Source organism: Periplaneta americana, chromosome 6 (genome assembly GCF_040183065.1).
Source record: "Periplaneta americana isolate PAMFEO1 chromosome 6, P.americana_PAMFEO1_priV1, whole genome shotgun sequence".
NCBI lineage: Eukaryota > Metazoa > Arthropoda > Insecta > Blattodea > Blattidae > Periplaneta > Periplaneta americana.
In genome coordinates, this window is record NC_091122.1 from 143,977,847 (window position 1) to 144,004,372 (window position 26,526).

General features: G+C 35.9%; 1 protein-coding gene across 1 annotated transcript in view; it reads right to left on the reverse strand.

The window, feature by feature from the left end:
• The window catches only part of LOC138701876 (meteorin-like protein), a 476,089-nt gene extending 454,507 nt beyond the window's left edge, over positions 1-21,582 (reverse strand). The window contains exon 1 of the mRNA XM_069829214.1: positions 20,376-21,582. Within this exon, the coding sequence (XP_069685315.1) occupies positions 20,376-20,521 (146 nt within the window). The 5' untranslated portion in view covers positions 20,522-21,582. The remainder of the gene's footprint in view (positions 1-20,375) is intronic.
• Positions 21,583-26,526: the final 4,944 nt, after the last annotated feature.

The window sequence follows — 26,526 nt, forward strand, 5'->3', positions numbered from 1 at the left end:
GTTCCTCCCAAAATGACCTGCAGCTTCAAGAGCACATCAGCACAGCTGTTAACACAGTGTGACATTCAGTGTTGCCAACCTCAAAGAAATTTCTGTATAATTAAAGAAATTCTCCTCTCTTCAAAGAATAACATTTAATCACGAATCTACAGAAAAAGAAAATCCACTATTCCCAGTAGAGAAATAATGAACTCTTCGATATCAACGCGCAAATATCTAACTATTTAATGAAAATTCTTCGATATCTCTGTATCCCTGTGTTATTGAATCATCGTGTATGTCAGCACAAAATTCGTCTTCCCTCTTCCCCTAGCGCGTGTGCTAGGGGAGAACGATCACGTGAGAGATGCGTGCCTTGATCACGTGAAAGATACCTTTGTGAATCCCCGACTTCGTCTTTCTCGCACCATCTGAGGTCGAGGTCAATGTCTCAGTCGCAACAGTTTGTTCGTGGCAGACGACAGTGATTATTGTATTGTGTTGTAGTAGCCTATTGTTAAAACAGTACACGAAGCGTGTGTTATACTGGGTGTTCACTTCAAAGTGTGTCATGACGTCACTTATGAGTCAGCGATTTGAAGCAAGTTTCAGCTTTTATGTCAGAGAAGTTGCCTATTAATCAAGGCGTTCAATCTGAACTTGAGAACGTGTACGGTATAACTTGAATGTCGTAGCAACAGATGGCGGTCTGTAAAGTCTGTGTGCTACCATAACCTCTTTCGAACTGTGTTTTACGCGGGCAAGTCGTACGCAGGGTATTTGTTATCATCGATTGCGTACGGAAACATTCCACAACACAAATCAAATGCTCCGTGTCCATGTTGACCGTCGAAGTTAATGTCAACAAATACGTAAGTAATCGTCTTAACCCTCTCCCCATATCCCGACAGTAAGAAAAAAAACTCATTTCAGTACGTGTTTTCAAACAGTTCACATTCTTGCCACTATTGTCGTTACCGTACGTATCGGTAAGTAATCTTTAGAATGAACGCCGTACTTGCTAGGCAACTTCTCTCGCATTTAGGTAATACGCCTCTGCGGAAGTGTAGGAAGATTGAATTCTCTAGGCTCATCGGATAGCCACATGACGACATACAGCGAGCCATGACACATTTTGAACTGAACACCCAGTAGTGTTGTATTTGTGTCAGATATGGAGGAGATAGAGCCGCTATCTAGTTCCGATTAATGGTACAAGAGTTCGCACACTGACTCAAGTAGAATCTAATTATTATATTAATAACATTTTAACTTTATTAAAATCATGTAAGTCTTGTGAGCATTTTAGGGGTAAGTTCAATGAATGTGTTAAAATATTGTCTGCAATATATCAGATGATGGCTGCCCTGCGTGCTCACTTGCTGAAAATAATGCGCCCTGGTGGCTGCTTTGGTAGCTAGCTTGCTATTGCGGAGTAATACATTTCGGTTTTGTTTATGTCTACTTCAATCTTTAGTTGGAAATAGTATAGATATAGATCGAACTCTTAGCTATGCAGTGAAACTTTAACTAGCCTACATTAATATAAACGTGTAGAACTTCAGGGCATTAATATAATTATAACATATAGCCTACATTAATATAATGTAACTTTTCGTTCTCCAAAGGAATTTTTGAATGTTACATTATTTGTTCGGATCACGTTTCTGTACATTTAAAGGAGAAAACTAAAATTCTTTCAATCATTTATTATCATAATACACTGTTCTCTTAAAGTGACTGAGCATATTGGTAATTCAATCAATGCCTTTCTCAAAACACGCTATGAAATGTTTCATATGGAACAATTTTTATCTCCAAAAAGAAGCAAAAACGTGCAAAATTGTATTAAACTTAATGGTTTGAAATTTTTCAGCATTTTTCCCGACGTCAGTGGCCTTTGTTTTTTTTTTTTTTTCGAAGTGTAGAATTATATTGAACTTACAAATAAAACAACGAATATCTCACGACTCAGGAGCTTATTCAATGGCATAACATAAATTTGTACAAGTATTTAAAAGTAGTATTGTATTTCTTCTGAGTGACCCGTTGCTAAGCAAGTGACGCCAAAATAGTGTGACAAACTCATTGTCGTTGCTAAGCAACTGACGTCAGATGTTGAAATATTCATAATTTTAATCATTTAACTCTCAAGCAAAAACGTTTCGCGTTTAAAAGAAATACTATAGCCCATTTGATGGAGCTGAGTATTTTTCCCTTGTTCTGTGGTGTCGCCGCAGTGGCTGGCCCGTATGTAAATGTGTCTTGTGTTGGTCAAATGATATAGGCCTACCCTTTCCCAGATCGTATTGCTATGTAAATCGGTATAAAAGTAGGAGGTGAACAAACAAAGAAAGGAACAATTTTGTAAATTTTCTAGGTGCATAGTAAAGGAATAAAATAGGAACAATTTATTCACTTCACAAAGCTATGGAAATGCTGAGGTTCTCCCCAATCATATGAATACATACAGTAGTTACTTACATCCATATGACATGTCCTACTAACTGGGGTTATGTCCGAGCATTGAACGAGAGCATAATAAAGTAGTGAACATCATTTGTCTTGAAAACCAAAAGGAAATGTGTGGGACACTTGTTAACAAGAAACTGCAGTGCGGGAGGAACATTCAAGAGCTGTGCCAAATTCACAATTACAGTTATTCTTACGTCTGTCTTCAAGTTATAATCATATGGGGTCCAAGTAACGCGAATGATAGACGAAAATTTCACGATCTTTGCATCGAAATTTGACATAAACAAGCCCAGTTATGAGGGAGCGCTGTCGAGTTTTGGTCAATTTAATAATTTTAAATGCATCATGGGAAGCACGAGTTTTTTTTTCTATAAATTCTACGTTATTCATATATCTAGTTTTTAATTTTTAATGTAGCAGATAATATATTAGTTCTTTCTAAAAAAAAATTCAAACATGGCATGAACTAAATGAGGCAGTAGAGCAAGTGGACAGCTACAAATACTTGGGGTGTACTATAAGCATTAACATGAGCTGCTGCCAAGAAGTCAAAAGGACGAGAGCAATGACCAAGTAAGCTTTTAATAGAAAAAAAAAACATCTTCTGCGGACCTCTGGAAAAAAACTAAGGAAGAAATTAGTGAAGTGCTTTCTGTGGAGTGTGGCATTGTATGGAACAGAAACCTGGACATTACGGCGAAGTGAAGAGAAGCGACTGGAAGCATTTGAAATGAACAGACAATAAGAAATTAATAATAATAATAATAATAATAATAATAATAATAATAATAATAATAATGTTTTATTTTCGCTGGCAGAGTTAAGGCCATAAGGCCTTCTCTTCCACTCAACCAGCCTTAATCAATACAATACATATTTAAATTACAAATATTTACACTACACTTTCCAGCAATAATCTTCAGTTTTAAAGACTAGTAGACTACATATTTATTTAAATTTAGATAAACCTATAAGGTAAAGTAGTAACTTAATGTATGAGCTAATTTAATTCAATCAATTATAATTAATTTAATATTTGAGATAGCTAGTAAAATGATGAAAATTAATTTAATATAAGCTTACTAGGACTATGTTACAGGGAGAAAAAAAATATATATATAAATCTGAAATATATTTCTATAATGAGAATATTAATGTAATTGCCATTAGAGGTTTTGTAAATCTATTTAGAGAAATTAATGATAATAATAAGAATGGACAGATGTTAGTTTCATTATAAGTAACAAATATTAATCAGCAATTAATCTGTTAAGTAAGAATTTATGTAATTTTGACCTAAATGAAGTTATTGTCCAACAACCCCTTACATCACTCGGAAGCGAGTTCCAATTTCTAGCAACTGAAACTGTATAAGATGAAGAATATAAAGATGTCTTGTGGTAGGGTATAATGAGTAAATTGTTATGACGAGATCTTGTACTTAGCTGATGATATACGGATAAATTTTGAAAACGAGAAGCCAAATAGATTGGGGTAGCGGTGCGCAGAATTTGAAATATGAGAACAGGGCTCGTCGATCGCTTAGCCTTAGCCAAGACAGAGTTTGGAAAGACGGGGAAACATGATCATACTTACGAATATTACAAATATAACGGACGTACACATTATGCACACGTTGTAGCCTACTGCTCAAATTTGCATTTAGGTTACTTAATATAATATCGCAGTAGTCAAAGTGTGGCATCACGAGTGTTTGTACAAGGATTAATTTTAATTTATCGGGTAGGAAGTGCTTCAGTCGCTTTAATGAGTGAATAATAGAAAATATTTTTTTGGAAGTGTGATTCACTTGTTCATTCCATTCCAGGTGACAATCCATATAAATACCAAGGTTCTTCACAGTCGAACTGTATGGAATAGTAGTATTATTTACAATTATCGGTGGCAAATTTTGTTTGTCACACTTTGATCTTTGATGTTCTATTAAGATTGCCTGCAATTTACTTGCATTTAAATTAAGTCCGTGCGTTTTCGACCATACGAATATTGGATTCAAGTCATCATTTACTTTAGTTATAGCGTCATTTATGTAGTTAGGTCGAGTATGCAGACAGATTTGTATGTTGTCAGCATAAATATGGTGTCGGCAGGATGTTAGATTAGAAGAAATATCATTAATATAAATAGAAAATAGTAAAAGTCCTAGGACAGAGCCTTGTGGTACGCCAATCTTCGTGGTACGCCAAGTGGAATAACGATTTTATTAATAGACACGCACTGTTGGCGTTCACGAAGATAGGAGCCCATCCACGCTAAGGCATTATCAGAAAAATGCAGTGCTCTTAATTTTGCAATTAGTAAGTCAACATCTACCGTGTCGAAGGCTTTGGAGTAGTCTAAAAATGTTAGTATTATAATCTGTCCTTTGTCTAAAGCTTCATGTGTATCCTCAGTCACTTTAAGCAGTGCAGTCAATGTGCTGTGTCCCGTTCTGAAGCCTGATTGGTAAGGGTCAAGAATATTGTGAGTATTGAGGTAATCTGTCAATTGTCTGTACACAATTCGTTCCAAAGCTTTTGAGAGAACAGGAAGAATACTAATTGGTCTATAGTCATTAGGTGTTACAGGTAGCTTAATTTTAGGAAGGGGACGAACAATAGCCTTTTTCCATATGTCTGGATAATGTGAAGTCATTATGGATGCATTGAATATATGGGTTAGCGTGTTGTAAAGAGTGGGTGAAGAAAGATGATGCTGAAACTGATCAGAAAGAAAAAATGGAATTGGTTGAGTCACTGGCAGAGAAGAAACTGCCTACTGAAGGATGCACTGAAAGGAATGGTGAACGAAGAAGAGTTCGGGGCAGAAGACATTAAGATGGAACATTATTATGCGCAGACTAAGAAGAACACAGACAATAGAAAAGATTGGAGGATGCTGGATTTGCAGTGAAAGACCTGTCAACGCGCAGAACACTATGTATGTATTAGAGATGAACAACGATCTAGAAAACGAGACTAACAGCGCCCGCAAAGCCGAAAACCCGCACGACAATGTTGTATTACGTCGCGTCCTTGACGTAAAGACTGGTTGTGAGTCTTGCGAGACTCGATATTGATCATCTCCCGAAGTCCCAAAGTCAGCAGTTGTTTATACCTGACTGAACTGTTATCTACTTTGGCAACTGTTATATATGTACAGTATAAACAATTAAGTAACATCTCTACCTTTCAGTGTATAATAATCCGTTCCCCAGTCTTTATTTAATTACTAGGTCCTTATTAAAAGGTTAGGAATTTTCTTTTCATATGTTTAAGATCAAGTGTGCAATCTCAAGTAAAAAGATATTAATGTCATGTTTTATGTTTCTTAGAAATGCAAATTTATTTGAGATTTTTTTTTTCCATTTATATAACCATAGGTAATATCATATAATGGAACTGAACTGTTTGATAACTAAGATACTGTTCTGTTTTGCCTTTTTGTCTCATTTAAACATTTATGTTATTTATTTCAATGATGTATGTTATTCAAAGTTACGAAACATTCCACGCCAACCAAATGCTATTTCGAGAATGACGAGCGAGACTCGAAGCGCACGAGATTGACGAGACGAGACGAGACGAGACGAGACTCGAAAGACAAATGCAGCGAACACAGCGAGCGAGAGCGGCAGTTAGTTTTGTTCATCTCTAGTATGTATAAATGTATGTTTAACGACTGTCTCATATAACAGAAAGGCGAGTGACAGACAAAACTGTACCATGGATAAATATATAATAGGATGCGAAACTGCGGTCAGCACCATCTGGATTTGGGGGTTTGAAATAAGGTGATCAGCGCCCAACGTCGTAGGTGGTGAATATTAGAATTACGTGTTGGGTACATTACCGAGAGTTCTCTCTTTATCCGTTCGAGATATTGCTGTACGGGAGAGTCGAAGATGAAGATGGCGGACTGAAACTTGCTAATAAGTGAACATAAAGTGATACGTGTGTGTGTATAAGCAGTGTATGTTAAACAGTGATGTTTATGGACGTTGTAAAAATAGTGTTGTTGAATGTATTGTAAAGTAATAGTAATATAATAAATTGAACTATCTAAGTAGTTCTTGCAGACTTTTCCATACTCAAAGAATACAATCCCAATTATCTAACCTTTTGCTATATTTTTGTCTCTATCTGGTTATATTTTAATCGGGTAGTGTGAAACACATCGTCTCTTTTATCTTCCTGTTGGCTCCGGTAAGAATTTTCAGTAGAAGATGCTGTGAGGAATAAAACCGTAAATGTTTTATTTTAAATTGGGTTAGTTTTGAATATCGATGAGGGCGGGAGGGAATACTTGCTGCACAGTTTAACATTTTCGTCACCAGGTGCGCTGCTAGATGTAATAACGCCCCTCCCAGAAATAGATGGCAGCAAGATCAATTTCTACAACAGCGCCTCTAGTATGTGTTATGGGAAACTCATTAAGTTTCGCATCCTATTATATATTTATCCATGACTGTACTTTGGCCGCTGTATATTCCGAATCATTAAATACAGCACAAACTGCCTTTTAACAAACGCCTGTCAACACGAGCCAACACATGGCACAGTTCTAGTTACGGTGAACGTTTCGCATTCCGTCTAGTAATGCAAGTTCCTAGTTGGGTTGTACATTACAGAAGTAACAGTTATTTATTCTCTGCGTCCAAGGCCAGTTTAATCATGCATCGGGATTTGTTTCATCAGGTATCTGAAGTAATGAGGAACTACGCTACTTTACGTCGAGACATGGGGATTAGAAAACCAATCGCGAAACTAATGCTTCTTCCTCTGGTCTGGCAGCATTCGCTGTGTCGAGGATCTGATTGGACCAGTTCATTGAGTTGTGACACACTCAACGTTTGCTACGTAGTGTACAACGAAAACAGCACGATTATCCGGACGTCGGCACTTTAAACATGTCAAATACTGTAATATAATATTTTACAATGTACTGTATTTGCTATAAGTAAAGACATTTTCTTAGAACATGAGAAAGGACAAGACAAGGGGAACAAATGAAAGGAGAAAACAAGGACAAGGATAAGGATAAAACAAGAAGGATAAGGCGAGGAGAACAAGGCACATACAAGGAGAATAAGGTGAATAGAAGGAAAGCAAGGTGAACGCAAGGGGAATAAGGGGAGTATAAGGGGATTACAAAAAGAACAAAGAGGTGATTGAATTTTTATATGACGGACAATTTCCAAGTTACTCCTCCATACCTAGCCAGGAGAAAGATAATTCTCCCGCATTTTAAGAAGAGATGTATGCTACGTTCTACAATGATAATTAAAATTTTAAGGATCTTATGTGTAGGTTATAAATCTAAGAAGTAGCCTGATGATTTAAGTGGTGATGAAATATATTATAAGTCGCCTAGAATCAAACTAGATTTATCCGAAAATCTGATTTGTCAGAAAAGACGAAAAACTAGTGCAGTTTGACTCCAAACGAGCAGTCTATCACATTCCCTGCAAACTTCTGCACAGAAACACACCTTAATCCCTATTTCATAATTTGTAGAAAGTGCAGTTTGATTCTAAGCGACTCTTATGTACCATTTGCTACTATCGTACATTTATATTGTTTATACTGTTCAAAACATACAAAGGTGAGCTGCCTGGAGAGAAATAAAAAATAGGTTGCAACCGCCAAATTACTCTTCAAGGAAGGACCACTCATATAAATTGAGGGAAAGAAGACAGAGGACGGACACTGGAAAGTTTTCTTTTCTCAATCGTACTATCAGGGACTGGAATGCTTTACCTGCAGACTTACTAAAGGCTTTACCAACAACCAAAAACGTATTTAAAAATAGGCTTAAGGACTTTACTAATAGACGGTAATTATACACAGTATGTAAAGGATGTAAATGATATTTTGTTATTGAAGTGTTGTATCAGTGAAGAATTATGTTGTGTCAGTGAAGTGTGTTGTGTCAGTGAAACGTGTTCCTGTTAGGGAAGCTTTATAGTTTATAGTGCAGTGCAAAGTATTTGAACAGTGAAATGTTTTTGAAGTGTTAGTGAAATCAGGATAGAATCAGTGAAATGTGTCGTAGTTCCAGTGCAGTGAGTGAGTTGACAGCGAAATGAGTGTAATGTGGAAAGGTACTTGTGCAGATATGAACATATCATACTCGTGGTTTTAGTTCGAACTTAGATTTAAGATACAAATTAGATTTATTTTAAATGTTATTTTAAGTGATCGTGCTTCATTTAATTTAGGATATTCCCTATTATTATTATTATTATTATTATTATTATTATTATTATTATTATTATTATTAGTATTAGTATTAGTATTAATTATTGGTATTATTAACTGTATTTTTAATTAATAACTTTATTATTGTCATTATTGAGTGTAATTAGTTACCACTGCCACCGGGTATATATCCATTGCAGTGTGAATAAATACATACATATATTCCTGAAACTTTAATGAAGGAGTCAAAGATGAAGTTTATAACAACAGTTTCCAGCAACAACTCCACAGTTTGAACGAAACTGCCCAAAGGACCTAATTATTGAAAATAATAATGACGATAAGGTGGAATTAAAAACCGAGAATACAAAGCAATATTTTTGCTGGTCGGAGATTCAGACTAAGCAGCAGGGACTGTACAAATTTTATATTGTATACAGCTATGAAGTAAACTGATGTTTGTGTATTCTGACGGTGGTTTAATGTAAGCAAGAAAAATACATCAACAAACAACGAGGCGGTAAGCCCTCGAACTGGTACTATCTGGCTTGCGGGTAGAGTAATGTTCCCTCTGAATTACCAAGTAACGAGGCAGCGACCAACGACATTGAAAAAACAGAGCACATTATTTAGCATTGCACTCAAATCTATTTATGGTCACGAGTTAAGCGCAAAGCCAGGCTTAGGTATCTTTAAGTTTGTGTAAAATATTGTCGCCTGAGATCGTTGTCAGAGTCTGTTGTATATAGTCTACAAGGACGTGGGCAAAACAGATTATGTAATTCCTTAAATTATTATAAAGAAATGTAATTCCACGGTATAAGCAATAATAATGTTCGACTGTCAACTTCAGTCATGCGATGAATATTTTCCGTTTTTACTCCCATTCATCAATTTCGTCCTCGATAATGCAATAGGCCTATTTAATGGCTATCAATACTTGTCAATCTACAGAGTGAACCGTATGTAATATAATTAATTTCATGGGTTTATTATATCAGACATCTGCCTTGCAGTTGCAGAAAACCTCGGAAAAAATCAACCAGGTAATCAGCCCAAGCGGGAATCAAACCCAAGACCGAGCGCAACTCTGCATCGGGAGGCAAGAGTCTCAGCCGACTGAGCTACGTCAGTGACTACACAATATTATTACTATGAAATAGGTCCAGTTAGATGGACCTGAAACTCCACCACCAGAAATGAAGTGAAAAAAAATTGTCTTAGGCCTATTCTTAACTAACAATCTATTATCACAATCCCATAAAATATATGTTCCTATACTAAATTCATTACAGTATAGTACTGTACATTATGCAACGAGCCTATAATGATAGTAATTAAGACGCAAGTATGGATATTTATGAAACGAGCGCAAGCGAGTTTCATAATTTTCATACGAGCTTCTTAATTACCATTATAGGCGAGTTTCATACGACTTTTTATGCTCGACCATATTTCTAACTTGAAATTATTCAGATGTATACATTTTATTTGTATCTGACAAGATCGGAAGTGACCTTGTTCTAGGTCGTGAATTGTGAGATGTGCGCAGACGCGAAAACATTGATTTTTTTCGAGGAACAATAATGTCATTGACCTTGATGTAATCCCGTTAAACTTGATATAACCTTGATTATTGAATTCGACATTGAAAAACGAGATGACAAATTGAATTTATTTGAATATTATTTACAATTAACGCTAATTATTATAGTAACAGAACATAACCTTCTGCGACAGTATTGGATTTCCAGCCTCCGTGACTTTTCACTAATTCTCTTTCGATTGCATATCCGAGAATATTCGATACTTGCGGTTTTATAACGGTACAAAGCTGACTTGTCATTGGCTGAACACCTGTACTTTAATGAGTAGGTGTACTTTAATGACATGCATTAAAGGACTGCTACCAGGTGTATAATTATTACATTTCGGCATGGTCGAGCATAAAATATATGTTCCTATACTAAATTCATTACAGTAATCTCTTTTTTGACACTAAATCTCAAACAGAACTCAAAATGTTACAAATAGATGACATTCTTGTTTTGAAAATATTTCTTGAAAGGAAGAATTCAGATAATAATAATAATAATAATAATAATAATAATAATAATAATAATAATAATAATAATAATAATAGGCCTTAATAATAATAATAATAATAACAATAATAATAATAATATCATCATTGAGTTGGTAGTCTTGGTGTAATAAGTGAGACGCGGAATCCGAGGATACACTCGGGCGTAGGTTCGAATTCCGCTTGGATCGACTACCTGCTTCGAATTTCACCGAGATTTTCCCCAACTATAAGGTAAATGTCATGTATCTCAAGGCGAATTCTCGGACTCATCTCACCAAATACCGTTTCGCTAGCACCAATTCAGCCACCGGCGTGGCTCAGTCGATTAAGGCGCTTGCCTGTCGGTCTGAAATTGCGCTCGGGTGCGGGTTCGATCCCCGCTAGGGCAGATTACCTGGTTGTACTTTTTCCGAGATTTTCCTCAACCGTAAGGTAAATGCCAGGTAATCTATGGCGAATCCTCGGCCTCATCTCATCAAATACCATCTCGCTATCACCAATCTCATCGACGCTAAATAACCTCGTAGTTGATACAGCGTCGTTAAATAACCAACTAAAGAAACAGCACCAATTCCACCGACGCTAGTTATTTCGTAGTCGGTGCAACGTCTCCAAATAACACATAAAAAATTATCAAGTGGGCCCAACCCAGCATTCTGATTATGGTTTTAAGAAATAATTAAGCTCATGGATAACGGTACCCCTTGGCTATGCGTTCAGCAGTGCGTAAGTACAACATGAAAAACATCAAGGAAAGACAAAATCATTTCCTATGCACGAAGAAAGAAATCTAAACTCTACACTTCTCAGCCAAAAGTCAACTCATTAGATTCGTAAAATTTTTAGCTAAACACGGTCCCGCTTGAACCACAGTGGAAGACATTCTGAAAAAAAATGTTCAGTCTTTACACAACACTTTAGAGTTTAGAGAAAGCCATTAACATGCATCTTTAAAAAAACAACAAATACAGGCATCGTGTCCGCACTTAACCGTGTTGAACAAAACCGCAACACGCACGATCAGAAAAATTGACAAACAATGGTTCGATGCAATGTGCATTACTGATCTAATAGAACCTCTAGCTAGCGAACCAACTCTGACAATCACGAAAGCATTAACTGGGAACGGGTTATTTAGTCGGACTGTGTAAGTATTTAATAGGCCGGAAGTTAACATTGTATTGAGACACATCTCAATTGTATCATAATGGTAATAATGGGTTTGAGAGGTGGATTAATGATATCATTTAAGAAGTTGGTATGGGCATAATTTAGCAAAATTTATGAGAAGGTGAAGTTTTATAGTGGCTATACAAAACGTAAATATCGTGGGCTTACTGAAAAAAAAAGTTGTTAACTACTCAGGGAATCAATGAGACTCCCTTTTTCCTGTTAGCCCACGATATACAGTAGTCTACATACTGTGTGTACGAGTATTTTGCTCCGAATACCACAAAAATTTACACTATTTATAATATGTGTATAGGAGGAACTCAGTGGAAACAATTACAATTTAGTGTTAAATAAGCCAATTTGGATAGAAGGAATTACTAATATAATGAAGGAAAATTGAAGGGTTCAGAGCTATAATGGGCTAAGTGCCATTTATTAAAAGCAGAGAAATCAAGGCTTAAAGTTAAGTGATTACCATAGTTTTATGAAGATTGACATATCATTCAGTTTTAATGTGCATACTTTATATTACTTGCTACATGTTTAATTAAATTATGGTATTCATTTAATTTTAACCCTTGATTTCTATGTTTTTAATATATAGCACTTGGCCCACTATGGCTCTGAACCCTTCAATTGATACCGTATATTAAAAATAAATATTCTACAGAAGTAATATTTAAAAAAAGACCATATTCTAGAGACGAAAAGTAGTTTTTCTCACAATCTGCTTTTGAAAGCACTCAAAGTCTGACAGTCCTTTACACTATGTTTACTAAACTAAGTTATTTTCACTATTTATTACACTATCATAAAGAATGAAGGCTTGCATTGATCACACATTATTTACATTATTGTACACAATTTACAAAATAAGTAGGTTATGGTATTATGAAATAAAATACCTTGCATTAATACACAAGACTATACATAAGCTTTCAGGGTGCTATTCATAGACATTTCGCTAGCCCGCGCTACGAGAGTGCTAAACTAGCCCCGGCTATCGAGTGATTACTTGTACAGGATTCATATCATATGATATCGTTAACACTAATTTATGAATACGAAAAACGTTAGTTCGCTGATCATCCACCGGAAGCCCGCGCTAAGAATGTCTATGAATATGTCCCAAATAGTTTAAATAATGTTTGTTTAATGTAGGCCTACATTCTTTATTATAGTGTAAAAAGTAAAAATAACTTATTCCAGTGTACATGGTGTAAATAATTTTAGTTGTAAATATTAGTGTCATTGTTACAATGGTCTATGTTTTGTTCTGCCCCACTTTACGAAACAGAGTCGCGTGAGCCGTCAGTCAAGTACTTCGCCTCCTAGATGGACGCGTCGCACAGTGGTCCGGATCGCTAAAAAGCCGGACAAAAGTCATTTTTCAAACTTCATATTAAAAATACAAAATTACCTCAATAATAATCCTCAATAGTCATTCTAATAAGACCAAGTGTTTTTCGAAGAATACTTCAAAGGTTCTGGTCAATACTTACGAGCAAAAGTGACACAAATCTTTCGTGATTAATTCTGCGATTTTGTAAGTGATTTTTGAACAATGTGTCTGCCTTAACAATGCAAAATAAAATTCTGAGAATATTTTTTATAAATGTATTACGGTCTAATGTATAGAGAAAAATTATAATTATCATTGTTTTTTGTTTCTAAGTTCTAATAATAAATACAAATTTTAATGATCGTGTTTTGCGAAAAAATAAAGAATGTTTTAGAGTTTTAAAAAATGTTCACGAGTGTACACCGTGAAACTTACATATTGTATATTGGTAGACATTTATAAGTTCGTCACTGAAGGTTTTATCTGCGGAACCCTGCAGAACTGTGAATCGTGACTTCCAAATCATCCCCATGCGCGTGGTCCGTCAACACATGTTGCGAGATAAGCACGCAGTAAAATTTATGTTTGTATATTTAGATATTGAGGGATAATTTATTGGATGTAAACAGCACAGGCCCTTGACTTTTCAGTGTCCAGAGGGTTTCTGTCGGTCTCAGTTCAGTGTATAATGTGTGAATACAGTGTATGAAAAATGAATTTACGTGTGAGTCGACGAGAAATTTACGACATAATTCAAGGAAAGAACAGTGGGACTCGTGTGCAACAAGAAGAATATGTTGTGGATTATATGAAGAATAAATATGAATTACATTTGGACAATCGTGGCACAAATTCTCTACGAAGTGTAATAAGAAGGCGCTTTTTCCTTCCGTACTATCAGTTTTGGAAGAAATGTTATCGCAGCGAAAAAATGTTTGTTCCTAAATATTCAGACTGGTTACGACAAGAAATTGAATTACCACTTACAGACATTCCTTCCGCTTCTTCCTCTTCAGAAACGTTTGGACGTCCTTCAAAAGAATTTCAAGAATTATGTGAAAGAAGTAAGAGGAGGAAAATAGAGGATTTGAGGAAGAATGTGGGTGCTGAGGAGCTTTCATATGCCACAGTGATGAATTTGAGGGCTAGAGGTGACGACAATTCAGCAAAACTATTAAAAGAAATTACCACAACGACACCTACCAGAGGTAAACAAATTCGTGAATCATGGCTGAAGAAGAGAAAACAAGCTACGAAACTGTCAGAAGAAGAAGCGTTATCAATGATAGTAAGTACAAATTTATCGAAACATCAATACATGTCTATTGGAAAAATGGCAATTAAACACAATCATGACTTATATCCGAGCTGTTATGCAGTTCTGAAAGCAAAAGACGCAACTTATCCGAACAATATAAGTGCTAGTGAGAGTGCATGTGAAGTGAAAGTTCAGGATTTATTGGACCACACGTACTTCTAGCAGAATTTTGACACTTATATCTGACAGCGAGCATCCTGGTTTTCCCCACTCGCTTCTTCTCTCCCCTCTGTAAAGACTAGTGACTGGGCTGTCTTAGCTCTTTTCTGAAAACATTAATTTCTGTTAGGAATGGGACGTCTACGTAATATTGTGTAACTGTTTAAAATAACTTAAATAAAAGGGCCTCGTTAAGTAATTAACTGTTATGTGAGTTCCCCCCTTTCTACAACCCTGCGACAAAACCAATTGGACGGATAGTAGATAGCATGTCTGAGTCATTTTATCTTTTCGGATTAGGCAGAAATGAAGATTGAATTTACATTCTTCTATACTGTCCATCCATAAACCACAAAAGAAGTAAATTAAAATCATCAGTACCAGTTGCAGAAGACACAGTCCTGCAGTATATATTGACTACACCCCAACTCTGGCTACTAGCAACAGAAATCTACAATGAACGGTCAAATATACACCTCATTTCTCATGAAAACAAAAACTGAAAAGACTACAGTGGACTATAGTGGACTTTATGTTGTCAGCAAACAGCTGGATACATTAAGAAGATTGATTGATTGATTGATTGATTTATTGGTGTTTGAATTGCGACCTTCAAACAGTTCTGTATTTCAACTTGTCTGCATTTACAATAATGAAACTACTCAGTGCATTCAAGGCACACTTCTCAGATGCAAATGCTCAACACCTTAGTAAGTATCAAAATGCATACTTTATTTCTGCTTAGCCATAAACTCCATAACAAAATGTATAAAAATGCAGATATTCTAATATAATTTAGCACAATAATATAATGGAATTTACAAGTGTGCAAGTTCATACAAGTTATATTACAGGTAGTATTAAATGGTACGTAACATTTTGGATACCCCTACAAAACTACGAAAATATTAACGAATTCTTTATGTTACTAAATATAAGAATGTACTCACCCACAAAAATACAATCCTCAATTGAATTTCGATTATAACTTATACAGATTATAATTTTAAACTTGTGGATTACATAACTTATGTAACTTTTCAACCCTTATATTAGGGGTTGCTGATGAAATCGTGTACATAAAATGACTATAATTATTGCATTTATCGAGTTTTGCAATAAAATAACAGTAGTGTGATAAAAATATCTAATTTGGCCCTTATTAATGAAAGCATAATTATCTCACCCCTCAAGAGGGGTAGTTATTCATTTCCAAATGGCATTAAAATTTGCACACGTTAGATACATGTTATTAGTAATAAGTGTACCAAATTTCAAGTTAATATGGCCACTAGAAAAGAAGTCATTACTTTTGTCCGGGTTTTAAGCGATTCGGACCACTGTGCGTCGTCCACTTAAAGTAACTCCAGCAATACCTTTAATCTTGTAGCCTACTGGGACAAAGTACGGTCCCTAATGATCAGATTATTACAAAATGTGAAAACTGTCAATATTTTGGAATGATAATTAGTGAGAACGGGGAAATGGAAGTAGAAATACAAAACAGAAAGAAACATAGACAAAAGAAAAATTATATAATGTTTTGTGGATGAAGAACATAACTAAAAGGGGAAAAAAGTTTATTTACAACGAAATTTCATTAAAAATTATAGAATACGGACCTAAAGTTTGGCAAAAAAAAAAAAATACAAGGAAAAAGAAAAGCTTTTGACAACTGAAATGGATTTTATAGACGGGAAAAGAGAACATCAAGAAAAGAGAGAGATAAAAAAAAAGACGAGAAAAAATCGGGGTAAACCAAATAATAATAGAAGAAATAATGATAAAATCGCTAATTTGGTACGGTCACATTAAGAAAATGGCAACTGCAAGACTTCCAAATAAATTGTGATTTGGAAAGCTCCTGGGAAGGAAGAAACGCGGAAGTCTAAGAAGAACGTGACAAGATGGAAAGCGTAAACGAAGAACTGGAGAGGAGAGATATAGTAACATATATTATGCACTGTGGTTTATGGGATGATTGAGACGCCTGGACATAGGAATTCAGGAGACATATCACATGTCAAAGAACCGATGCTACCTAAGCTTATATACTTATAAATATAGGACTGTCGTAAAATTCAATAATACAAGTTTTTATCATCCAATTCTAACCAATTGAATGCAGACTACATTAATAAAAGTATTCCACAAAACAATAATACTCAAATTATACAAATTAGACTAACAGTTCATAAAAAAGAAGGGGAAAAAAAAGGAGCGACAAGAAGGAGGCAGTCTTCGCAGCTTCGCGGAGTAGGCTACCGGCTTAAAATGACAGCTGACAAGTGTTCAAATCCCGGCGATGGCGGAGTCGCATTTGTAGCTGACATGGTCAAGATTCCTAAAGTTTTTCTCGGAATTCTCCCGTTTCCCTCTCCATTTCAAGTAAAAACAGCGCAATTTTTTTCTGGATCACTGGTAGCCCAATCTGAATTTATCAAATGTTTTACTTGAGATGGGACTCTCCTCAATGTTAGATTTCTTTTTATACTTTCTAAATAAAACTACCTATGTACATAATTACGAGAGATTTTCATTCTCTAGTAGTCTAGAAGATGATTACATCGCTCACATGCTTCTTCCACTGGAATTAATATGTAGAATTTGCCAGCCAGCTTGTTCCCGTTTCCAAATCGGAAGCTAGTCGAGCAAAACAGGGACTGATGGAAGCAAAAACTGCAGGAGGCTAAAGCGCAAACCTGAGCTGTAGCGCCATTGGACGAATGGAACATGTGGGGTAGATTCAGTGTGAGTTACAGTAAACAGAGCGACGCAAAATTCCACGCGATTCACTGACACGAGTGAATCATTAGACCAGTCTTGTCAATTCAACTGTAACACGTAACATTAAAAAATATCACCACACGATGTACCCAACCCATTATAAGTAGCACGTATACAAATATTTACCCATCAAATATTTAAACACAGAGATGTGCCCTAACGTCGGCGTTGCAAGTGTTTTTCTGCAAATATTATGATTTTAGCAATGTTGCTTATAAGTTCTTCCATATAAGTATTCTGATGTGTAAATAATGTGTTCACTACTTCCTTATTTAAAGACAATATTATTTTAAACTACAATAATTCAGAATATTTGATGGAAATATGATAATTCCTCTAAAAACGTGTTGCCTCTAAGATCTGCCATAGAAATAACCTCGTTCTCTTAAGCAAATTAATTAATTAATTCATTCATTCATGCAGTGTTCTGACCAAGGGCAAGTCTTTCACTGCAAAGCCAGCTTTCTCCAATCTTTCCTATTTTCTGCCTTCCACTTTGTCTCCTCATATGATCCATATATCTTAATGTCGTCTAATCATTTGATATCTTCTTCTGCCCCGAACTCTTCTCTCGTTTACCATTCCTTCCAGTACATCCTTCAGTAGGCAGTTTCGTCTCAGCCAGTGACTCAACCAATTCTTTTCCTCTTCCTAATCAATTTCAGCATCATTCTTTCTTCATCCAGCACAGTTTCATTTCTGATTCTGTATGTCCACTTCACACGCTCCATTCGTCTCCATACCCACATTTCAAATGCTTCTATTCGCTTCTCTTCACTTCGTCGTAATGTCCATGTTTCTGCTCCATATAATGCCACACTTCATACAAAACACGTCACTAGTCTCTTCCTTAATTCTTTTTCCAGAAGTCCGCACAAGATGTTCCTTTTTCTATTAAAAACTTTCTTGGCCATTGCTATCTTTCTTTTGACTTCTTGGCAGCAGCTCATGTTACTGCTTATAGTACTTGAAGCTGTTCACTTGCTCTACCGTCTCATTTAGAATTCGTAAGTTTACTTTCTTTATTTTTCTTCTGACAACCATGGTCTTCGTCTTATTTGTATTTATCTTCATCCCATACTGCTCACAGCCGTCTTTTACCTTCCGTAGCATATCCCTTAGTATCATCTCCTCTTCTGCTAATAACACCATATCATCAGCAAATCTTATGTACTTTATTCTTCTTTCTCCTCCTACCACTCCTCCCATGTTCTGAAAACAGTTTTTTACTAAATCCACAAGTAGATGTTGAACAGTGCAGGTGATAAAGGGCATCCTTGACGTACTCTCTCCCAATTTCACTTCCTTCTGACATTTCTTCTTCTATCCTGACTTTGACGCGTTGTTTCATACAAGGATTACTAAAGAGCCTTCTCTCTTTCCAATCCGAATCTACTTTTTAAGCGTAAAATATAAAACTTTCTTAATTTCAACACCAAAAAAGAATTTAAAAAATACACTGCAATTGTAAAATAGAATGGGCAATATAATATGTGGAGTGTGTGAGGTGATAATGGCTCTGTTGCCAAAAATAGTTGATTTTCCGACAAATGAAGACAAGGTGAAGAGTTATCCCAAACTTTGTAATTGCTAAGTTCGCATCTGGTAATGAGAAATTTGACACCTATATACTAAGTATACTTCGAACGAATTAAATATAAATAAAACAAACCAATGTTTATATATGCGAGGAAACCAAGTACAAACTGCTAAACTTGAAATGTCACCTGATACAATTACATTATAGACATACTCAATGACACAAATGTTCCAAAAATATTGCCAACTCTCCATAAAAGCGACACTGAAGGGACAATTATTTCTGCTTCACTGCCTTGTGTGTGGTCTATTTAGTGATAAAGATCTGTATAATGTTATAGTTAGCAGTCACAAATACTTTCAATATAAAAACCAGTCATCGGCACAGCTCAGACGGTAGCGCGTTTGCTTGCTGATCCGGAGCTGCGATCGGGCGTGGGTTCGATTTCCGCTTAGACTAATTAGCTGACTGGATTTTTCCGAGGTTTTTCCCAACCATAAGGTAAATGTCATATAATCCTCGGGCTTATCTCGCCAAATACGATCCCACTATTACCAATTCCACCGACGCTAAATAACCCAGTAGTTGATACAGAGTCGTTAAATAATAAAGTTAAAAAATAAGAATCATTTGATACTTACCTGTATTTCCTAATGCACTGTCCTAGATCCTCCTCCTACTTGTTACCAATAATACAACATTCGAAAGATCTAGGCCGCAATACTAGGAAAACGGACCATTTCTCTAGTATAGAATCCTGGACCTCTCGAGTGTTATTTTGGTAAAAAAAATGGGGGGGGGGGAGGTTACAACAGTGCATTAGAATATACAGGTAAGTATCAAACGATTATGTTGAAAGTATTTGTGGCTGCTAATTAATATCACGTGTTTATCATTGGGTTACAGCTCACAGAAGTCAGTGAAGCAAAAATAATATAGAAAATTGTGCCTCCTTTAGTGTAGTTTCTTTTTCTCGAGAATTACCAAGATATTGTTACCGTACATAGAATTTAATAACTACAACGCGTTCTGTACCGTGAACATTAAATAGCTAATAATTAAGTACTGTACCTAATGTTTTAAGTTATTTACTGAACTGTCCGAAGACATGTCTGGACCCCACAAGTGACACCAACAAGGCATCACTCATGAGGCAAAAAGATCAGAAGATACTAGGATAGGGTGGCCATTTCCTTTCCCTCTTGTTTTAAGTTATATCTCAGTAAATTAAGAAGCAAAGACTTGGATTTTGCAGTGTTGAGAGTCCAAATGTCCCAATAGTGCAATCATATTTCCGTAACATTAACAATGCTTACCTTCCTGTCCAGTCGCATCCATCCCCAAGAGAAGCTGAAGATCCAGTCAGACGACAGTCAACTTCCAAATTCTCCAAAACAATTAGTATAACCACTCGTAATAACACACTGCAAACTGGATCCTTTAATCGGAACGAAAACTTCATTGTTATGTATTAATTTCACGAATAAAAGATGAGCACTGAATGAAGTACCGTTGCCATCACATCGTTTGATGATAATACATAGATACGCACATACGGCAGACGATATCACAGTCTCAAAAACACAAATAAGAACTTTGTTCAATTAGTCACTCAATTATTTTCTCTTATCAAACAGTTTTCTTGACATTATTACGTACACAAATTAAAAGAAAAACACACACACACAGTTACAAAATATTACATTCTTTCCTAATGTCGTATAGACGAGTTTAGATCACAGTAATGTAACGTTGTACACAAATGTCAGACCACTATTGCTTATAAAGCTCACGAAAATCAACACACTATGTAAGTTTTATTCAACGTCCATTGTTGCAGCCATAATGATTCTTCCGAGTTTGTTATAGGTTAGGTTGACAGTCGATAACCAGCATAATATAAAAAAAATTGTACACAACAGATTTGCTGAATTAAATTAGCGTAGTTCACACATTTTTAATAAATGAATCGCAGTTATAACACTTACATGGACGTCATATCACTACAGTCCAATCGAAAATCATACTAATTCATACCTGTAGGCGCCAAAAATGATTACAGAAATGTCGGAAGTAGAAGTCGCTTTGAAACTGTTAAAATTATATTTTATGAACATTATCATTGACAAAAAAAAATAGTTATTTTGACAGTAGAACTGTACACAAACAACAGGCCTCCTTGCATCACTTAATGTCAAGATTACGTTTTATGTCAATTAAAAAAATGTCAATACACAAACAGAACGAAAAAATTATTCTCTTGATGACATGGTGACCTTGTTTTCCATCATGTATTAAACGAAGAAGTCATTCAATGCTTCACACATTTAAAACGCAAATATTAAAACACACAAAGTTGTAAGCAAAGCTCGCACGAAACGCATAGGGAGGGGAAGGCAGTGCTCGAGAAAGAGCCATATAGCACGCACACTTGCCGGCTATCGTATTACTGTCCCCTCCTTCTCCAGCGTGTCCTAAACCAAACTGTTTTAGATAGATCCTTACAGCCAAGTCAAGTCTTTCTGCTGGACCTTGCTTCATCATTAGACACTGACCCCGCCTCCCTCCACAGCTCAACATTTCCCGCCGTACTGTACAACCGTGCTGCCACCTGTTGGTACAAATGGCTACTGTAGGATATTAATTTCTATGACCCTGAGTTCAGCAGTTCGAGTCCCGACGGCACGTGTTCACTTGTGACGTCGGAATAATTTTGTTCAAGGTAAATCCAGTAAACGGCTGTAGAAAGAAGAAATATGAGCTCATAAGCCACTTAAAATATATGCGCCGCGTTGTTGTCCTTCGAAACATAGAGGTACAGCCAAACAGGTACAACAGGGGACTACTGTTACGCAAGAAAAATGCAGTGAGATGTGAAAAAGTAAAGTAGTACAATACTTATATGCGCACTATTTAGGAGATCCCAATAAATGAAAGGAAATTGAAGTGAAAGAACATCTTAACAAATGCGAAGTGGAAGAGAGAGAAATTGAAAGTGTAATTAAGTAAATTAGATATTTAACGTTCTTCAATGTTGTGGGTTGGGAGTAATATCAGGGATACTATAACTGTAGGAGTAGTATAGAAATAAATTTATGGAAAGAGGTAATGAAAGAGAAAATTTATGAGTGAAGTGAAGAGAGAAAGTTAAATACATAAACAAATAGAGGACGGAATACAGTGAAACCTGTCTAAAGCGGCCATCTGAAGTTACCTTGTAAAATGGCCGTCTTATCAGGTGGCCGCTTGATTAAGGTTGCGATTTTTTATGAATCAGCATGAAAGTACTGAATTTCATTGACTTTTTTAGTACTGTGCGCATACAAAAACCGTGCATATTAATGTCAGCCTCTTCCATTCTTGCAACTAGCCTTTTCAAAACTCAATTTCTTCGCCCTCGCACACTTGAACCATTCGTAAACGAAATCATTCACATTACTAAACACAGATTCTCTCTTATTTTTTGGCCACCATACATATTTTCCTCCCATTCTTTTAATATTTCATCTTAATTATACCGTGTATTTGTGTCCTTCCACATTTGAATATTTCTGCAATTTTTCTCGAAGATGTTCCTTTCTCACTTTCTTCAATCATTTTTCGTCTTACCTCTAAACTTAATACCACTCTAGATTTATTGTTAGACATGATTTCTCTCTAAAACTAACGTCACAGTTCCTCTGAATCAACTGAATGGAAAGAAGAAAAATTCGTAAAAGCCGGTGCAAATAGAAAAAGATCGAAAGAGGAGAAAAAATTTAAAAAAAAAATTCGAATGGTTAACTACTGACCTAAAACATACTGTGCCATTTTCGATAGAAAACGTCCGTGTTTCAATTCTTTAAAAACGAGTAAGAATTTATAGCTGTGCAGGGTTGGAGTGGAAAGTGACAAAAGAGTCATAAAACAGTAACCAACTAACCCCAAGATATGTACTGTTGTACACTTAGCTATTGTCCTCGTGATATTGCTCTCTGTCCTCTAACCATTGAAAAAATAGGTCAGACAGTATCCGTGAAAAAATTTTTTGTTGGACAGTGACTATTATAGCCAGGTTCCAAACCAAACAAACCCTGGCCGCTGGCCGAAGCACGAGGTGGCCGCTAAATAAAGAGACAATTTGTATTGATCTTATGGCAAATACAATTGGTTCCAGAGAAAATTGGCCTTTTCGCCAGGTGGCCGTTTAAATGAAGTGACCGCAAAGGCAGGTTTCACTGTAGTAGGAAAATAGTAAGAGATGTGTTGTAAAATAGAGAAAATGGAAAAGTAATCAAACAATTTCGGAGAAAATAGCTGGAAAATATGATTAAGAGCAGGTAGATTTGAGAATACTTACTGGCTTTAAAGGAACCCGGAGGTTCATTGCCGCCCTCACATAAGCCCGCCATTGGTCCCTATCCTGAGCAAGATTAATCCAGTCTCTACCATCATATCCCATATCCCTCAAATCCATTTTAATATTATCTTCCCATCTACGTCTCGGCCTCCCCAAAGCTATTTTTCCCGCCGGCCTCCCAACTAACACACTATATGTATTTCTGGATTCGCCCATACGTGCTACATGCCCTGCCCATCTCAAACGTCTGGATTTAATGTTCCTAATTATGTCAGGTGAAGAATACAATGCGTGCAGTTCTGTGTTTGTAACTTTCTCCATTCTCCTGTAACTTCATCCCTCTTAGCTCCAAATATTTTCCTAAGCACCTTATTCTCAAACACCCTTAACCTATGTTCCTCTCTCAAAGTGACAGTCCAAGTTTCACAACCATAAAGAACAACCGGTAATATAACTGTTTTATAAATTCTAACTTTCAGATTTTTTCACAGCAGACTGGATGATAAGAGCTTCTCAACCGAATAATAACAGGCATTTCCCATATTTATTCTGTGTTTAATTTCCTCCCGAGTATCATTTATATTTGTTACTATTGCTCCCAGATATTTGAATTTTTCCACCTCTTCAAAGGATAAATTTCCAATTTTTATATTTCCATTTCCTACAATAGTCTGGTCACGAGACATAATCATACACTTTGTCTTTTCGAGATTTACTTCCAAACCTATCTCTTTACTTGCTTCAAGTAAAATTCCCGTATTTTCCCTAATCGTTTGTGGATTTTCTCCTAACATATTCACGTCAAGATTTGAGAATAGATAATAAAATAAATAAATAATATAAATTATTGAGGAAGGGAATATGTAATATTTAATAGGAAAGCGAGAAATGGAAGGGAGACAATCTAGGTATGAGAGAGAGAATATAATAGGATACATAGGGAAGAATAGATAGCAATTCATTTAAAACCGAAGAATAGGAAGTAATCAGAAAATACTTGGCAAATGAATATATTAATGAAAAGGGTGGTATGTATTAAAGGGATGGTGGATCGAAAAGCCGAAATGTGATGGTCCACCATTCGAAGTTTAGAATATAATAGAATAAATTAAATTGCGCTAAAAAGACTGAGAAGACTACTTACAGTAAATAGAACGACTAAAGAAAGTATCCACATACAAGCTTTCTCATACCACCTAGAGGACCGAAGAGATTTGGGTCGACCAAGGCACCTACAAGAGCAGTAGCGGAGGAATGTCTAGTGGTCATGCAGGCGGTCCGGGTTCGAACCCCGGTCCGGCCTGGAATTTTTCATGTGGAACATTCATAATGACACTTGTGGCGGAGGAGATCGCAGTTGGAGTTTTTGTAGGAGTTCCTCCTTTGCCGATATTCACTTTCTGCATAATTCCATCCTGTCTCCGTCCCGACATCATTCCATAGCATTCCTCAGACGCCGTCTGGCGACGCACGGAGAAGACAGGTCTAGGGATGAGTGGAAAATTGTCTATTCGAAATCTGGATATGCAGAGAATCTTAGTGTATTCAGCTGGCGTGGGTTAGGAAAGCGCCTAGGTCGAGAGTAAGCGTAATAGATCTTATAAGTCGCAGTGCTGGGTCATAGTGTCCGCCTCACAAAGTTAAATCAATTCAAATCAGTCACTAATAACGTTTTTCTTTATTGCTTTGTATTGTTTTACTTCCTGTTTCTATAACGACCGACTGCCCGCGCCGGATATAAAACCAGGGACAGTTTGGATGATAAGCACGCACCATATCCACAAAACAACAACCTCTTTCAAAACTAAGAACAAAATAATATCAAACAGTAAGAATCATCATCATCATCATCATCATCATCATATTCAAGCGCTAGACCTAGTGGTCTGTTGCGGTATCAATGGTCTCATGCCATCTTTTTAATGGTCTTCCAAGAGATCGTTGTTCAGAAAGACGGTAATGTAGCACTGCCTTTGGCCATCTTTCTGTTGGCATTCTCTCGACATGCTCGACTCTATAGATTTTAAGAAAATTTAATATAGGTTGGACGTTCAATTCTTCCAAAATTTCTGTAGACTATTTCGTTTTCTATCCCAAAGTGTGTATCGCGCCGTTTTTCTCATGACTTTCATTTCGTTGGTATTAGGCCTATACGTTGAACACCTTTTTTGTCAAGTCTAGGCTTCTGATCCATAGACTAAAGTAGGTCGTGTTAAAATGTTGTACATCTTTAATCTTGTATGTTTCTGTACTAAATTAGGTTTGAAAACTGAATTGATAATGCCGATAATTTTTACAAAATTAGTTATTTTAGAGTCGATATCCTTTCCTTTTTCATATGAAAGACGGTACCCTAGATAGTTAAGTTTGTTCACTTGTTCTAGAATTCTGTTTTCAATACAGATTTTACCCTTACTGGATATTTACCTTTAAACGCCATAACTTCTGACTTTTCTACAGAAAAGGTCATATTATAGTCTTTTGCGTGTTTAATGAATATATTGACTTTTGGAAATCATCTTCTGAAGTGGCCAATAGTACCTGGTCATCTGCGAAGAGTATTGTATCTATTTTGTTTGGGTTTTGAAAATGCCATTTACATATCATAGAGTTCATGTAGATTGTAAAAAGCAGAGGCAAGAGAGGACATCCCTGTCGTACACATCTGTTAATAGTTTTAAAATCAGTTAGTTGATTATTTACTCTAACGGAATTTCTTGTACATATTATAAATAGATTGTAATATTTGGTTTGGGATCTCGTTTTTTTTTTAATATAATTAATAATTTTTTCTGTGTTTCATTTGTCTAAAGCTTTTTCATAATCTCTGAAAGCCGTATGTAGTCCTATATTAAATTGTCGTCGTTTTTCTAATATAATCTTTAAAATGAAGTAAGAATAATATCATAAATTAATAATTATAAAGCTGACGATAAAAGAAGAGTAACAACGTATTAACTTAGGCCTAAATATTATCACCGTTTACAAGCATATGATATTCGACCAATTGTAAAGCTCTATATAGGCTACTCAGACTATGTCCTACAATAAAGTCCAGTCTCGTAATTGGCATCGGATTTATTTTTTATTCGGTTATTTAACGACGATGTATCAACTACTAGATTATT